Source organism: Hippoglossus hippoglossus, chromosome 12 (genome assembly GCF_009819705.1).
Source record: "Hippoglossus hippoglossus isolate fHipHip1 chromosome 12, fHipHip1.pri, whole genome shotgun sequence".
Lineage (NCBI taxonomy): Eukaryota > Metazoa > Chordata > Actinopteri > Pleuronectiformes > Pleuronectidae > Hippoglossus > Hippoglossus hippoglossus.
In genome coordinates, this window is record NC_047162.1 from 3,548,178 (window position 1) to 3,564,025 (window position 15,848).

At 42.4% G+C, this 15,848-nt stretch overlaps 2 protein-coding genes and 1 long non-coding RNA gene across 5 annotated transcripts; 1 reads left to right on the forward strand and 2 right to left on the reverse strand.

The window, feature by feature from the left end:
• Positions 1-2,330: 2,330 nt before the first annotated feature.
• LOC117771488 (beta-1,3-galactosyl-O-glycosyl-glycoprotein beta-1,6-N-acetylglucosaminyltransferase 4-like) lies at positions 2,331-4,544 on the reverse strand. Its single transcript, XM_034601879.1, has 3 exons — positions 4,141-4,544; positions 3,990-4,052; positions 2,331-3,908 (listed from the first exon to the last, which is right to left on the reverse strand). The coding sequence occupies exon 3, from the start codon at positions 3,905-3,907 to the stop codon at positions 2,579-2,581; it is 1,329 nt and encodes a 442-aa protein (XP_034457770.1). The 5' UTR covers position 3,908; positions 3,990-4,052; positions 4,141-4,544; the 3' UTR covers positions 2,331-2,578.
• Positions 4,545-5,715: 1,171 nt separating this feature from the next.
• On the forward strand, positions 5,716-14,235 carry LOC117771485 (3-hydroxy-3-methylglutaryl-coenzyme A reductase-like). Of its 3 annotated transcripts, none has more exons than XM_034601871.1 (20): positions 5,716-5,904; positions 6,234-6,430; positions 6,564-6,675; positions 6,759-6,846; positions 7,576-7,660; positions 7,763-7,868; positions 7,997-8,103; positions 8,221-8,340; positions 8,488-8,621; positions 8,720-9,006; positions 9,686-9,843; positions 9,942-10,136; positions 10,268-10,426; positions 10,521-10,678; positions 10,781-10,886; positions 11,021-11,191; positions 11,333-11,473; positions 11,949-12,107; positions 13,506-13,660; positions 13,744-14,235. In XM_034601871.1, the coding sequence occupies exons 2-20, from the start codon at positions 6,269-6,271 to the stop codon at positions 13,799-13,801; spliced, it is 2,661 nt and encodes an 886-aa protein (XP_034457762.1). In that variant the 5' UTR covers positions 5,716-5,904; positions 6,234-6,268; the 3' UTR covers positions 13,802-14,235. The 3 variants fall into 3 exon arrangements, with proteins under 3 accessions (XP_034457762.1, XP_034457764.1, XP_034457763.1); XM_034601873.1 differs by having other exon boundaries at positions 5,775-5,904; positions 8,720-8,964; XM_034601872.1 differs by having other exon boundaries at positions 5,782-5,926.
• LOC117771489 lies at positions 12,481-13,319 on the reverse strand. The gene is made up of 2 exons (XR_004615596.1): positions 13,028-13,319; positions 12,481-12,641 (listed from the first exon to the last, which is right to left on the reverse strand). It is a non-coding gene; the product is annotated as an uncharacterized LOC117771489 (long non-coding RNA).
• Positions 14,236-15,848: the final 1,613 nt, after the last annotated feature.

The following is a 15,848-nucleotide window of genomic DNA, read 5'->3' on the forward strand; positions in this document are numbered from 1 at the left end:
GGGGACACAAACCAGCACTGTCCAACATACTCGAGAACATACAGGATATACAGTATATGTAGCAGCTACTTTTAATGTCTGTGTTCTTGAATTATCCTCTTCAGCTTGTTAATCTTTAAATCACCGTTTCCTGTCCCGTGGTGTGTTTCAGTGACTGTTTGTGCTCCACTTACTTGTTTGGAAACATTGTGTCGTTCCGCCCTGACCATCAGCTTTTATCCTCTCCAAATACCCCCCCATTAGTGTGTGCTGATTATTAAGGAAGTTAGATTTCAAAAGTTAGACTTTTATCTTTGCAGACAGGGACGTTTGTGACGAAACACTTCCTGTTAGCAGCCAGATCTATTTCCCATCTAGTTCTGTAATAAATGTGTAATTCAGCATGATACTTCTTCATTGTTGGCCTCGGCGAACAAGTTCACGTTATGATCACGTCATCATAATAATACACTGAAATTAAGTTTCCTTACACAGATATTTCAGTCCCTTCACTTTCTCCCATTTGCATCACATGGACTGAAAAGTTCATCCAAATGCTTATTCATGCATGGCCTCTCCAAGCCTTTATGGGGGCCAAAGTACAGTTTGATTTAAGGGGATTCAATTATTGTCTGTGACACTCACAGTAAACCTATAATGGCTTTATTAAAGTTATGTTTCGTGTATTCTTATTTTATCATTTTTCATTATTTTACTAGATGTAGTAGAGAGTCACCTCATAAATTTAATCGTGTGCTTTGACTACAAGCTATATAGCATAACATGTAAAGAATTTACTTACTTGTGAGACATTTCAAGTGCTCCTTCGGATCTTCTACTGGCCACAGGAACCCTAAACAAGACAATCCCTCAGAAAGAAAATATACTGAGAGGCTGATAATGCTCAGAGTTTGACCTGTTTTTATCAAATAGGCATCTGTGGAACGAGCAGGTTTGCATGTTGTGATGTAATTTAAAAAAGTGTTAACTTCATGGCCGCTTTTGACTTGTTTCATGGTTTGATATGAAAAGTTACCGTATACACTCCCATTTTACTCAAAAACGTGTTTCGCTTAATGTTACTTTACTTTAATATTTGAGCTTCTCCGTACAGTATGATGATGATAGTGTATCTCTTGGATCTTTTATCTGAGTCAGATGACGTTGGAAGATTGCTCAAACCCGTTTCTCTGTATACTTTAAGGGCACAGATCAAGAGGTCCCCACATCTGTTTCCTATCAATCTCAATCAACCAACACAGACACACAAGTCACACAGCATTTAATTTCTTGTTGAGGGACCGTACAAAACCACAGTTAAGTTAAGCATAATCCTTCATTTACATGTTGTGCAAGTACAGAAACAATGGCAATTCATTTATTATTATAAACATTTTATTTTCAGAGGATTCTGTATTTTGAGGCTACCTCAAAACAACTGATACATTGGGAAACTCTTATGTAACTAAAATCTTTCCATATATGTCAGAAGAATTGGAACCAAGCTGGGGCATGTTAGGTCTCAAATGTCACCACTTATTACGTTATAATTACATTATTATTATTATGATTATCATTCATCCCCCTACCTGTATAAAAATACCTGCTTTTCTTGATTATTTTAGTTCAATTTGAATTCCGTTTTAAATTCTATTGACCTGGTGGAGAAAACAAACATCTCAAACACTGGACACTAAAACTGTTTGCATGGATAAACACCACAACAAAGTAAAATAGTGCCTTTCAGCAAATTGGGTGCACTGATCCTTCGAGGTGACAGGTATTCATCGTAGGAAAATCTGAGCCTTTGAAGCCTTTGAAGCTGATTGAAGCTTCTCAAATGAACACAGTGCTGCTACCAAGTATTACTGACCAAGAGCTGCAATGATTATTACACTGTGCACCGGCAGATATCCATGCAAGCAGGGTAGTGCTTTCACCTCTCTCACCCCTCAGAAGATATGCTGAGCTCATTAGCCAAGGTCAAGGTCTCCAAAGATAAGGTAAAGGTTTTCCATGATATCCCTACAAATAATAAAACTTATCTTGATTAGATAATCACCCCCGGTCTTATGATATCATATGACAAGTGACGTCGTGAAGAAATCCCTATACGGTAAGAAAATAACCTCATGTACAGTTAGAAAATGCTTTTTTCCATGTATCCCTGCACCATATAAGACTATAGACACGACCTAAAACTTCCTCAGGTCAAACTGATGTAATCATGATCATATGGTAGGAATGACATCATCATGACATTCCAATGAAGTCAGAAAATTATGTCATATAGTTATTAATGCATAAACTTTTGCTACCAGTAAGAGCTATTTAGTTATTTAGATTAACCAATCATTTCATCTTACAGTATAAATGGCATCATGAGATATTGATATGACATTATTTCAATATAAGAAAAGTTAGTATTTCCTGACTGGGGTATATACACAGGGTATGCATCACCCCCTGATACTTTTCATTTTAATTATGTAAAAAAAAAATCAATATTTTATCTTCAAAGACTGAAAAAAGAAAAGCTGAATTTTGGCATTTCTTTTTTTTACTTCAATCATTAATGGTCTATTAAAGTTGTTGCAGATTAATTCTCTGTTGATTGTTGTAACTTTGGTGAAACCTTATTACAGGTTGGGGATGCCGCTGACTGTAATAACTTTTGTCTTTCCTCCAGCTTCTCCTCAAGGCACTGAATGATAATTGGGTCCACTTTGGGGTCAAACTTATTTGCGAACAAGTGGCCATAGTTAAGCAGCCAACGCATCTCCGCAGCACCGAAAATGCAGATACTGCGGACGTGTACGCCGGAGCAAGGTGGGTACAGGTGTTCCTCCAAGTAACTCCACTTCACCAGCCGGGTCTTACTCATCAGGTCAGTGATATCAGGCTCAGATCGGGGCACCTCCCCGGGGACCCCTGGCAGTCGCACAAGCGTGGCCCAGAAGTGTTCATCTGGGGAGTAAGTGTCCTCTGACCAGACTAAAAAATCCTTCACCACCTCTGAGGAGTTCATATGCACAACAAAGTCCCGTGACAAGACAAAATAGGCATTGCCAATAAACATCTCGATGCCGTGAGGGGGTGGAGGCTTTTTCAGCTCGGTCTTCATAGGCAGTTTTTGATATTCATGTGGGATATCTTTCAGCTCGTAATGAAAAGAGTACCTCATTTCCTTATAGTTAGTGGGTCGGCTCGTCTCCAGCATATTAGCCCCCTTCAACTTCTTTAATTCCGACACCAGCTCGCTATTGAACTTGAGGGGGAAATCTTGGCCACAGAGGTTGATGACATACCTCCACTTGACCTCTGACGTCAAAAGGTCAGACAGACAGTTGAGATCAGCTTGCAATCGAGTGATGCTTGCGTAATAGACCGACTCTCGCTTGGAGGCAATGAAGACGTTGGGCAAACAGCTTACCAGACCCTCTATGGCAGAGATGAACTGAGGTGACGACTTCTGGTCGTAGTGAATACAGAAGATGTTACCCGGTGAGTACAGAGCTTTGATGAGTCTCTCCACCATCCATGCTGATTTATGCACGACCAGGGAATAAGCAAGAGGGAAGTCTCTCTCCTCCTCTGAGACACACACCTTGTCATAACCTCTGGACTTGATGAATAATGGGCAGTTTGAGGTGAGGTTAAAAAGACTTTCATCCTTATCCTCCACAACTTCTTTCCATCGAATGCTCAGAGATTTACCCACCTCCACCGGGTCCATGTCATATATAGCCGGGCAGCTGATATTGTACTTGTGATGTGTCTGCACATCATCCAAAACTTTCGGGGAAGTTGAAGGTTCAGGGATGAAGCTGTACTTTACTTTGACCAACAGCAGGATATACACAATCAGCAGTGACAGAGGTGAAGACAGGATCTTCCATTTTTTGAGATTTGCACATTTTCTTCTCATTCTATGATAAAAGAGAAAACATGATGTTAGGGAGCAGAGGCAGAGGATTGTGGATGTGACTCTACGGGGCGAACGCACTCACCTTGATACACACGCTTGTGCCGGCCCACAGAGCGCTTTACAAACCGTTTCATGAAGTTGCACTCTAAAAGTGAAAAGCAAAAAGCAGGATGCAGTCAGAGCGGATCGCTCCAGTAACCTTCTAAAAAGCAATGTGATGATCAGCAACTTACCGATGTCAGAAGAAACACTAGATGTGGACATTTGTCCGAGGTGCCGTCCCACTTTTACGCACGACTGCGGCTACATCTGCATCATTTCTAAACACATCTCTCCTTTAATCCATCCACATTCCAACAGCACATGGAAATCCAGAGTATAAAGATGTCCAGAAAGGAAAAAACACGCTGTTAATCTCAACTCGTGTTGTGTCGGTGTGTCTTGAGAGGAGGACAGAATAATCCGGAAAGAGGAGGGAGGGGCTCGAGAAACTGCTCTCTGCTCTAATATGACAGATACTATATTTGTTTTTCTCAGGTCTGCGCCGGTTCGATAAAAACCCACAGTGAATCGTTGTGAAATGTAAAAGTGAATAAAGGTAAATAGCGGATTTTCGAGTCCTGTGAAGTTACCACAATAAGAGAGAGAGAAGTTAAAGTAAAAGCGGAGGCGCACAGGGGGATTTCAGAGAGTTTAACTGGTTTTCTCATCCTGCAGAGCAAGATTTACAAGTGGGACAATTATCACCAAGGAATGTCCATCCACGAAACACACTTTAACTTCGTGTGTGTTCACACTGCGACCACCATCGGATGGTGTGTCTTTAAGAGAGCGAGGCATTAAGAGAGCTTTTGAGACGAAAACTCAAATAGTTTTTAACACACGTCGACTTTAAATAGCAAAGTGTGATGGAGGCGCCGGAGCAGGGCCGGATCTAGACTGCTCGGATTGGGGCTGGCACTTACAAATTTGGGGTGGGCACCTTCTCACACTTGAGAGTTTGAGAGTTTTCACAATTTTTAAAGAAGGCATCACAATAGAAAAATCAACCAAGCCGTCATATAATAATAATAATAATAATAACATCTATTATGAATAATTATTTATTAATAATAATAATCATGAATATATATTTGTATATTTGCCACGCACCGACTAGCACTGCGAACTTATTCATACATACATACATACATACATACATACATACATACATACATACACACATACATACATACATACACACATACATACATACATACACACATACATACATACATACACACACACATACACACATACATACATTCTGTGCTTTCTGAAATATACCCTTATACACCATGCATACATGTACAAGTGAAATTAAATAAATGTACAAATATATTGCATAAAATATATTTTTTGTCAATAAACCTATCTAAAAATAGCCACCACAGTTTTCAATGTACAGTGACCTGTGTGTGTGAGAGAGAGAGAGAGAGAGAGAGCGAGAGAGAGAGAGAGAGAGAGAGAGTTTCAAACTTCTTGAAAAGTTTTTTCATGAAAAAATAAATCCCCAAATGCAGGACCTTGACCTATAATACTACTACTACTACTACTACTACTACTAATAATAATAATAATAATAATAATAATAATAACCCTAGCAAAGAGTTTGGCAGAGTGATGTTGGAAAAGGTGAATTAAGTCTTTCTGGCTCTACAGTGATCCCAATACTATTATTATATTCTTATTATAGTTACTATTATTATTCTTATTAGTTTTCATGATTATTCAACAATATTTAAAAATTGACTCTGATCACCACGGACATCGCTCATGCGTCACCCTTCAAACCCCACCCCTGACGTAAGACGTAATCATGACGTAAGGATTTCCGCATCGCCATGTTGGTTTGGTTACAACAGCAAGAATCAGCCAGCTAGCAAAGCGGTTTATGGGCGAGGGGCACTGATATGACGGAGAAGACCCGCTGACGTCTGTGAAACTTATCTTTACAAGTACGTGAACTCAGTCTGTTGCGTAAGTAAAGTGTGGGGACGCTGTGGGGGAGGTCTGACCTTGTGCCGGGGCGAATGTAGCCGATGCTAACCAATGCTAGTGCTAACTATAATCTGCGGATTATAAATGACAGTGCATGTTTGACAGTAGATAGCTGTCACTGAGAATAGTGGTGGTAACAGCTGTCAGCTAAACATCTGACTGTCGTTATTTTTTATTTTTTTTTAATCATCACCTAAAATACAGAAGCCTTCGTTTCTAGCATCTCCTGTCACCCGGTCTCAGATCAGCTGGATTGACTGTTGGCGTCCTCCCCTCTCTGCCACAGGTGAAGCTGTGAGGTGAAGGTGACACCCCGGGACCATGTTGGCTCGTCTCTTTAGGCTCCACGGCCTGCTGGTGGCCTCCCACCCCTGGGAGGTTATAGTGGGCACCCTGGCTCTCACTGTCTGCCTGGTGTCTATGAACACCCTGGCAGCCAGCAGCCAGATGTGCACCTGGAATGAGTGCCCCAAAGTCGAAGAGGTGGGTTGTGGTGTGAGTTGGTGCATGTGCGGGTGTGGCAGGTCGTCTCACCTTGAAGTCAGGGTGCTGTAATATTGCTCACTTTGTGTCTGTGCACCCACCTGACGACTTTTCTGTGTCTGTTCTCTTGCAGAAAATCCAAAGCAGCGACATAACCATCCTGACTATTACCCGCTGCATGGCCATCGTTTACATCTATTTCCAGTTCAAGAATCTCAGACAACTGGGATCCAAATATATTCTGGGTCAGTATGATGTCGGAGAAGTTGCACAATACTCAGCACTGAACCGTGCTTCACTTTCTGTTTTTTTTTTTTTTTTCTCACAGGTATTGCAGGTTTGTTTGCAGTATTTTCCAGCTTTGTTTTCAGTACAGTGGTCATCCACTTCTTTGGGAGAGAGCTGACAGGCCTCAAGTAAGTGTTTCAAATGTACTGACCTTTTGTTTTACACCCAGATTGTTGAAGACATTAATTTCCTAGATCACAGTCTCTTGTGGGGCCTCTATAGTTGAAGGTCACAAGTGAAGAGGGAAAATCCATTCAGTCGTTTGAGATTATTGCATCACTTTCTTTTTGTGAGCACATCATATATCCAAAAAGATGTAACTACCCCTGATTGGTTTTATTTCAGTGCTACTTATATAAGAGGCCTCTTTTTACTGACTACTGTAAGGAATGTTCAAATTAGAGGCTTTTTAATAACAATTCGAGATAAATACGCAAACAATGATACATGTGTAGTTAACCCAGTTTGTATATGTTCGGTGGACGGATGACGAGTAGTAATCTGGTCGGATCAAATTGTAAATGAAAATGACTGGTGTTCAAGATAGGGGTCAGTCAATTGATCCAGTGTGCCCCTCTAGGCATTTTACTGATTTACAGCTCTAAAGCCTTACATCACATCCATCATTATGAATTTCTAAGAGACTCAACGAGACATATGGTTTGTGATCAACCCTTTCACATTAGCCACGAGTCATTCTATTTCATTGTAATATCAAAAGCAACATTGGAATGAGGATTAGTGACATTTTAAACTTGTCAGGTGACGCTTAACCCACCATAAAGTTTAGTGTCACTTCTGGCTTTCCAATGGCTGCAGTGAAATAATACTCTGTCCTTTGACTATGTGTCCTCCAGTGAAGCCCTGCCATTCTTCCTTCTGCTCATCGACCTGTCGAAAGCCTGCGCATTGGCCAAATTTGCCCTCAGCTCCAACTCTCAGGTAATGCCACACACCCTGTGTATGTGTGAATTGTAACTGAACAAGACATTAAAGTAGTGTCGGCTCGCTGACTTGTGCTGTGGCCCCGTGTCTTGTGTATAGGAGGAGGTGAGGGAGAATATATCCCAGGGCATGGCCATCCTGGGCCCCACCTTCACCCTGGATGCTCTGGTTGAGTGTCTGGTCATTGGGATCGGCACCATGTCAGGTAAGGAATGCTGCTATTTCTTCACCTCCAAAAACAGTGACCGATGTTGTTTTGTGTGTTAAATACCCTAATGATGATGATAAATTGAGTGAAAATTGAACTCACTTCTGTTCTCTGTTGTTTTCCAGGTGTCCCTCAATTAGAGATCATGTGTTGTTTTGGCTGTATGTCGGTCCTGGCCAACTACTTTGTCTTCATGACCTTGTTCCCCGCATGTGTCTCACTGGTCCTGGAGGTAGGAATAATTGCTGACTTTTAGGAGAGTTGATTTTTTTGACATAGAATTGAAGTCAGTTAATGTACCAGACAATTGATTTCTGGGTATGCTTCCGTTTTTTTTTTTGGTGTACAGCTGTCCAGGGAAAGTCGCGAGGGTCGCCCAATCTGGCAGCTGAGCCACTTTGCACATGTGCTGGCTGAAGAAGAGGACAACAAGCCGAATCCTGTGACTCAGAGGGTTAAAATCATCATGGTAAGAAACAGTCCAGCTATTTTACCACACAAAAATAATTTTGCTGCCTGTATACACATCAGCCAGAAGGTGGCTTATTTAAAATAGGAAGAATGAAGCAGATAAACAGTCTTACTTTAAGACTGTTTTTCATTATATCCTCCCCAGTCTCTTGGTCTTGTTCTGGTTCATGCACATAATCGACTAGCAAATGAGAATCCGGGTCACAATCGAACAGTGGAGGGGCCCGTAGCTAAGAGACTGGAGTCCGATTATACCACATGGCCTCTGAAGCTCACCAGGTAAAAATATTGACGAAGGAAAATTGTTCATTTTGTAACTACATTGATTTATTGTGCAATTACCCTCTGATGCATGTCTTCCTTTCTCCTGCTGCCAGTATGGACATGGAGCAGGTGATTACCCTCAGTCTTGCTCTGCTCCTGGCTGTGAAGTACGTCTTCTTTGAGCAAACAGAGGCGGAGTCCTCGCTGTCCCTCAAGAGTCCCATTATCAGCTCTGCTCCGAACCAGAAGCCCTGGGTGGCAGGGGACTGCTGCAGGAGGGACTTCCCGGCCCAGAAACGACACAAGACGATGAATGGTTTCCTGGCAACCCACATATCCCCCCCAGCTGTTTCAGAAAGTAAACTTTCCCCTGAGGCTGACATGGCGATCACAGAAAAGAGTGAGACTTATAATGGGTCCCTATAGCATTAGCTTATTAAGACTGGATGCTACATGTGCATGTATCTCCCTTTTAAGACCGAGTACAGTGTCTGCATGCTTCTCCCTCTAGGCCCACACTGCCTTTAGCGTATGCGCGGGACGTCTCGGTTTTCATTTTGGCACCAATGTTAAGAGGTTAACGTGGCAAAATAGCCTGTGACAGTTGAGTGACTCACGCCTCACTGACGCAGTTTCGGCGTCTTGTGACACATGCAGTTCCCAGCAAAATAGACTGTTTAAAGATCAGTTGATAGTGATAGTGATATCGACATCGTGTTAGCCACATTACATCTGCTTTGTGGTCGGAACTCTTAATTTTTTCGGTCTGCTCAACAACAATGGCTGTAGCAACGCCAACCCACAGGGACTGCAGTAGCTCTCCGTGGTAGCTGTTGCACAAGGTGCTTCCTGTGCATCATCCTGTGAAGCAAATAGAAGCACTGAATAAACATAAGAGAGCTTAAACTGTTGGTTTTTTATTTTAAATTATTGTTTCAATCGGGTTCCAGAAAAAACTCAGGTTTTAAGAGGTTGTTGTTAAACATTGGTGGTACAGTCTTAATGGGTTGATAATGTCCATATTCACTGATGTAAATGCTTTCTTGCTCAACATGCCCTGTGTCTGTCCTGATTTACAGAAGAAGTAACTCCGGCTCCAGCAGTTTCAGAGGAAAACAGCCCTTGTATTTCACGTCTTGGAGATTCTCCTGCCCCGGCACCTTCTGTTCCTCTAAGTAGCTCCAATTCAGAGCCCCGTTCTCTGGAGGAATGTGTGACCATCCTCTCCGATCCGCAGGCAAGCTGCCATTGCAGTTAGAAATCCTCACACAAAGCCCAGTTCTGAATGTGGCTGAAGGTTTAACAAATCACCGGTTTGTCCTTGGTGTTTTCCAGAGAGGTGCCCGTTTCCTCAGCGATGCAGAGGTGATAAACCTGGTTACCCAACGTCACATTCTTAACTATAAATTGGAGATGCTCCTGGAGACTCCAGAGAGGGGCGTGTCAGTCAGGAGGGAAATGCTATCAACCAAACTTCCTGTTCACTCTGCCTTGGCTTGTCTGCCTTACAAGGACTACGACTATTCTAAGGTTTTAGCAACATGCATATTCGTAAAATACAGTGTCCACCAGTAAATTCACTTTCTGACTACTACAATGTTTCTGTGTTCATGTTGTAGCATGATTTTATTCAAGCTTTATTTAATGTCCCTGGTCCGTAGGTGATGGGTACTTGTTGTGAGAATGTCATCGGGTACATGCCGGTGCCAGTGGGAGTGGCTGGTCCTCTTCTGTTGGACGAGAAGCAGTTTCACGTTCCTATGGCGACCACAGAGGGCTGCCTGGTGGCCAGCACGAACAGAGGATGCAGGGCACTTTCTGTGAGAGAGGCAGACTTAGCTGTGGTTCACTGTGTGTATGTGTGTATGTGTGTGGTTGTGTGTTGTGCTGACTCTTGTCATCCTTCCTGTCCAGCTGAGTGGGGGTTGCCGCAGCAGGATCCTAGCTGACGGTATGACCCGGGGTCCCGTGGTGAGACTGCCCTCAGCGTGTCGGGCTGCAGAGGTCAAAGTCTGGCTCGAGACCTCGGACGGTTTCAGCCTGATCAAAGAGGTTTTCGACCAAACCAGCAGGTCAGAGGAAACACTGAGATTGGCTTAAAACAATAACAGGATGAACACTGAATGTTATTATCGGACACAGAACATCCATGGATTTCTTTTTTTTCTTGCCAGGTTTGCTCGTCTGGAGAAGCTGTTTGGGAGTCTGGCTGGGAGGAACCTGTATATGCGCTTCCAGTCTCAGACAGGAGACGCCATGGGCATGAACATGTTATCAAAGGTATGACCCAATCTTGTGCAATTTCACTGAAACTTTGGCTTTTGTCTTTATTCAGCTTATTGTGTGCACGCAACATTTATTTTGTATTTCCAGCACCATGAATACTTAACAGGGTACATGCTGTGTTTCCTCAGGGGACTGAACAGGCTCTGCTCAGACTCCAGCAGCAGTTTCCTGACATGGAGGTGCTGTCAGTTAGTGGTAATTACTGCACTGACAAAAAATCTGCTGCCATAAACTGGATTCTGGGCCGGGGCAAGTCTGCTGTCTGCGAGGCCACCATCCCTGCCAAGGTGGTCACGGAGGTAAAAACAACTACAGCTAAAACTCCGCCTGTGCTTCTCAAGTCGTAGCAGTGGAAAAACTCTGCTCACCAGCTTAAACACGTTTTCTGCCATCTGTTACTGTTTGTCAAATAATAAAATGCCCTTTGAATGTATGTGTAGGTGCTAAAGAGCAGTACAGCTGCTCTGTTGGAGCTCAACATCACCAAAAACCTGGTGGGCTCGGCCATGGTGGGCAGTATAGGGGGCTTTAATGCTCACGCTGCCAACATTGTAGCTGCCATATACATCGCCTGTGGACAGGTAAACCTCACTCACATTATCTCTAGTCTTGCATTACTTCCACACATACTCATGGGTATCTTTAAATGGCACAACTGATAGTATTAGAAGGAGTGTGAGGCTGATAAATAGTCAACTTTCCACATCCAGACAGGCGTTTGTGGGATCAGTAGTTACATGCGTCGTGTAGTCAAGATGCTAAAAGTTAAAGCTATCTCACCTTTAATTTGATCGGATTCTTCAAAGAGTGCTCGATAGAAAATGTGCTACTTTCCAAAATGTACCTCAGATTAAAAATTGTGTTCGTCTCAGTGGCATAAGGTCATATTTAACCTAGGGATGTCACATTTAGATGACTTTCAAAAGAAAAATACACATTAAAATGTAAATCGTAACTTTCCTTAACTTTATAGAAATACTTCGATTGTATTTGTAAATATATTTCAACAGTTTTCTCGCCACACGTATGGAGTAATATCTCTGTGTTGTGTGTCAGGATCCTGCTCAGACAGTAGGAAGCTCCAACTGCATCACTCTGATGGAGCCTGCTGGTGCAAATGGAGAAGACCTGTACATCAGCTGCACCATGCCCTCCATAGAGCTGGGTACGGTGGGAGGAGGCACCAACCTGCTGCCACAGCAGGCCTGTCTACAGGTAACCTCCTCCTTTACTCAAATTTTTTATTTATTTTTCAGTTTTAAGTCTCCTTCATAGTAACGCTTGTTTGTAAAAAGTGTGACTAAATGAAACAGAGCAAGCGTTTTTTCCCCATACTTTCCTTTTTTAACCATTCAAAGTATATCAGAAAAATGCAGAAACATTTATTTTGCATAATTCAAATTTCCCCTAAATATTTGCACATGCATCCTAAATGCCCTTATTGCAAATTTTAAAACAAGTATCCACATGTAAGTTGATCTTTGACTGCACAGACAGATGAGCAGACACCCAGCATCAAGATATTGCAAATAAAAAGCTTAGGGGTAGGAGGGGGATTATGACTGTGTGATGAGTCAGAGGTTTTTAAGGCAGCTGAGCAGGGATCCCACAGTGTGGAAAGTTCCCCACCGGGTAATTAACTTGTGACACAGTTTAATTCTTCTACCAGAATACAGTCATAGTATTATGAGAATTAAGTTATTATTTCAGGCTGTGTGTAAGTTTAAAGGGGAAAATCAGAAGATACACCTATATTCAGAAGAGGAATGTGGAGCATCGTCATATTTTAGGTTTCACAAATAAGAAAAGTACGTCAGCAAATCAGATTCTCCGGCCCCCTAGAAAAACCTATGGATAATGTCCGAATGAGCCCATGAGAGAAAACAGCAGGAGATCCTCCTCAGGATCCACTGTGAGCAAGTGCGCAGGTTTCTAGTATGTGTCAGAGACAAACATGTAAAAAAAAACAAAAAGAATACAAATATCTCGGGATGAAAAAGTGGTGCCATGAAGAAGATGTCAGGAGAGCTTTTGGTGATGAGAGCCTGTGTCGATGCGCAGTAAACAAAGACAAGTGATCTCCACAGCGCAGTACTTCCTGCCTCTGCCTGCTGCGCCACCCCTCACCTGAACACTCCAGAGGTGACTGTGTTGTTGTGAGCGGAGAATCTCCTGCTGCGCTTTTCGTGTGTGAAAGGCAAAGTATCAGGACATAAATATCAGGAAGTGTTTGGAAGTGGCCGACCACAAAGCCATCACTGGTTACGTCTGTGTGCTGGTTTAGTACTTTCTCAAGAACCAGTGAGACTGGAAATCAAGTTTTTTGGATCCAGAGCTCTAACAAGCACTTAATTAGGACTTTATTCTCTCTCTCAGCTGAATGTGGGCATTGGCACTGATTAACAAAAATCTACCTAAAAGGTTTTAAGTCTAACACAGACTCCTGCAGCAACTCTACAGCTGATAAATAAGGAAACTTACCTCTGATCAGATCTGCTTTCTAGAAGAATATTTTAGAGAATTTGTAAAGACAAAACACACGGTCATCCTTTTCTCTTTTTTTTCTAATATAAAACCCTTACAGTAAATGTCTGCATCCATTTCTGTCTTTAGATGCTTGGTGTCCAAGGTACCAGTCCCAACCAGCCTGGCGATAACGCCCGGCAGCTGGCCTGCATAGTGTGTGCCACCGTCCTGGCAGGAGAGCTGTCTCTGATGGCCGCTCTAGCTGCTGGACACCTCGTCAAAAGCCACATGACCCACAACAGGTGAGATATTTCACTCCTGTTCTCTGTGGTCTGTGAACGTTCACCCTGCGAGAGGCTGAATGTGCTCTGTTCTCTGGTCCTAGATCCAAATCAAATGTATCCGAAACCCCTTCGCAAAACTCTGGAGACGGCAAGTGTTGACGTGATGGCCATCTGCAAAGAGTGAAAGTACGCCCCCTGGAATCCGGCACAAGAGGCTCTCCTAATGATGTGTTTCTGAGGGGAGAGCTGCGGGTGGTGGAAGACAAATAACTAAATACACGCTGAAGACAGTGGTGTGCTCAGTTTGTGACTGACTGCAAAAAGACTTTCTGGGTTGAACTGTTGCGTTGCTTATTTGTGCCATTTGCCTGCTTCTTCTTAACGTCGCAGTAGTATTTGATCAAGGCTTCGCTGAGCTTTCGGACAACTGGGAGTCGTGATACGATTTCGACGTGCGTGTGCACTACGCTGCTCAAAAGACTTTACCAAGTACCCGGTGTGCCTCTGAAGAGTCGTAAAAGCCAAGAGCTTCTCCCATCACACACGGAAAGACACAGCTTCTACATTCATGTATGAGGTGAGATCTTCAGACAGGTGACTTCTGATTTCCTTTGGAAAAAAAAGAAAATCTTTGCACTCGCCAAAAGCTGTTTCTAAACAGAACTGCAAGTGTAGTTTCAAACACCAACCTTCTGCCTGAATGTATGTGGTTTATATCGGTGTTGTTGGGTATGACTTGCTCAACACTTCATGAGCTGAGGTGCAACTGTATACTGTGTATACTGCAGAATGACTGTGGCGGCTGAACCTCCAGGTTTTTGTCACACGCTGATCTACCACTAAGACGTTAGAGGCAGGTGTTATTTTTCAGGCTAAAAGGAAAAACAAAGCCATATTAATTTATTCATTTTTAAGGTACACTTTTATTTTACATTTGTGCAACTATTGATTTTTTTGTTTTTTTGTTTGCATGGTTGAAGCAAAAGGATGAGTTTAAAGGAGACACGATGCTTTTTCAGTTTTTGTCTTTCCTCTTGTGTGTGATGGATCTTCTGTAAAAGAGCTCCTCCCCGTGACAGAAAACACAGAAGCTCCTGAAACACCTCGTCAGCCGCATGGCCGATACGTTTCCACATCGTCGTGAGGATGTTTGAAAGAGGAGCTGCAGCAATGGACAGTATGAGGAGACTGCTGTTTCCAGAACATTAGAGCATGGAAACCTTTAATAAAAAAAACTGAGCCTGGATAGAAGCTGAATGTCTCCTTTTAAAAGCATAACTCACTACAGGTACCGCAGGTTCTGGTATTTTCAGAAAGCAGCAAAGCTCATAAGTGGCCTTACATACAGTGTCAGATGTTGAGCCTTAGCATGTTCAAATTAGAATATTCAATTATAAATTATTCATGTCAAGATTGTACAATGTTTTATTTAAAAGATAAACACTTTGTTCCCTCTGAGTGATGTCTCACTGGTTTTTCATCAACAACAAATGGTTCCAAACTGAAGGATAAACTTATTTATTTCACTTTTAAAACAGGGCACAAGTGCCACGTTGTCACAGTACATTTTGTAAGTTGATCCCACAGCATTAGTATGAACAAATAATTTACAAAAATGTTTCTCTAATCACATTCAACCTGTGAAGAACTAAACTTGTTTTAGAAATGTCTGGCTTCAGGTGAGAGAGCTTCAGTGTGGCGTCTTCCCACTCTGCTGAAAGGCTGAGTGTCATCTGGCTTCACTTGTTCTCTCACCCACATCAGTCAGCTACAAGCTCTAAAATCAAAAAGACTGAAGACTGATAAACACGGCTGCACATTAACATCAGTGATATGACCCAAGACGTTGGATGTCCACAAGTTGAAATGGTACAAGAGCTGAGAACGTTTTACTTTGAAAAGTCTGGAAAATAAGGGAACGCGATCAAAACTTAAAACCAAAAGTCATCATGGAAGAAGTTCCTGTAAAAATCAACTCAGGTACTTTGGACTTTTTAGCTTTGCACGTGTATTATCAACAGTCTTGGACAGAAAATACACGACACATCGACCCAACCTGACTATGAGCGGTTGTCATGTCAGTACGCAGCACATGTAAGAAACAGCAAGAATATGAACTGAAATGTTGCTTTTCTGACACTAGACCTAAAACATCCCGCTAGCTCTCAGCAAATGACTCGCAGGACACATTTGAAACAGTCTCCAA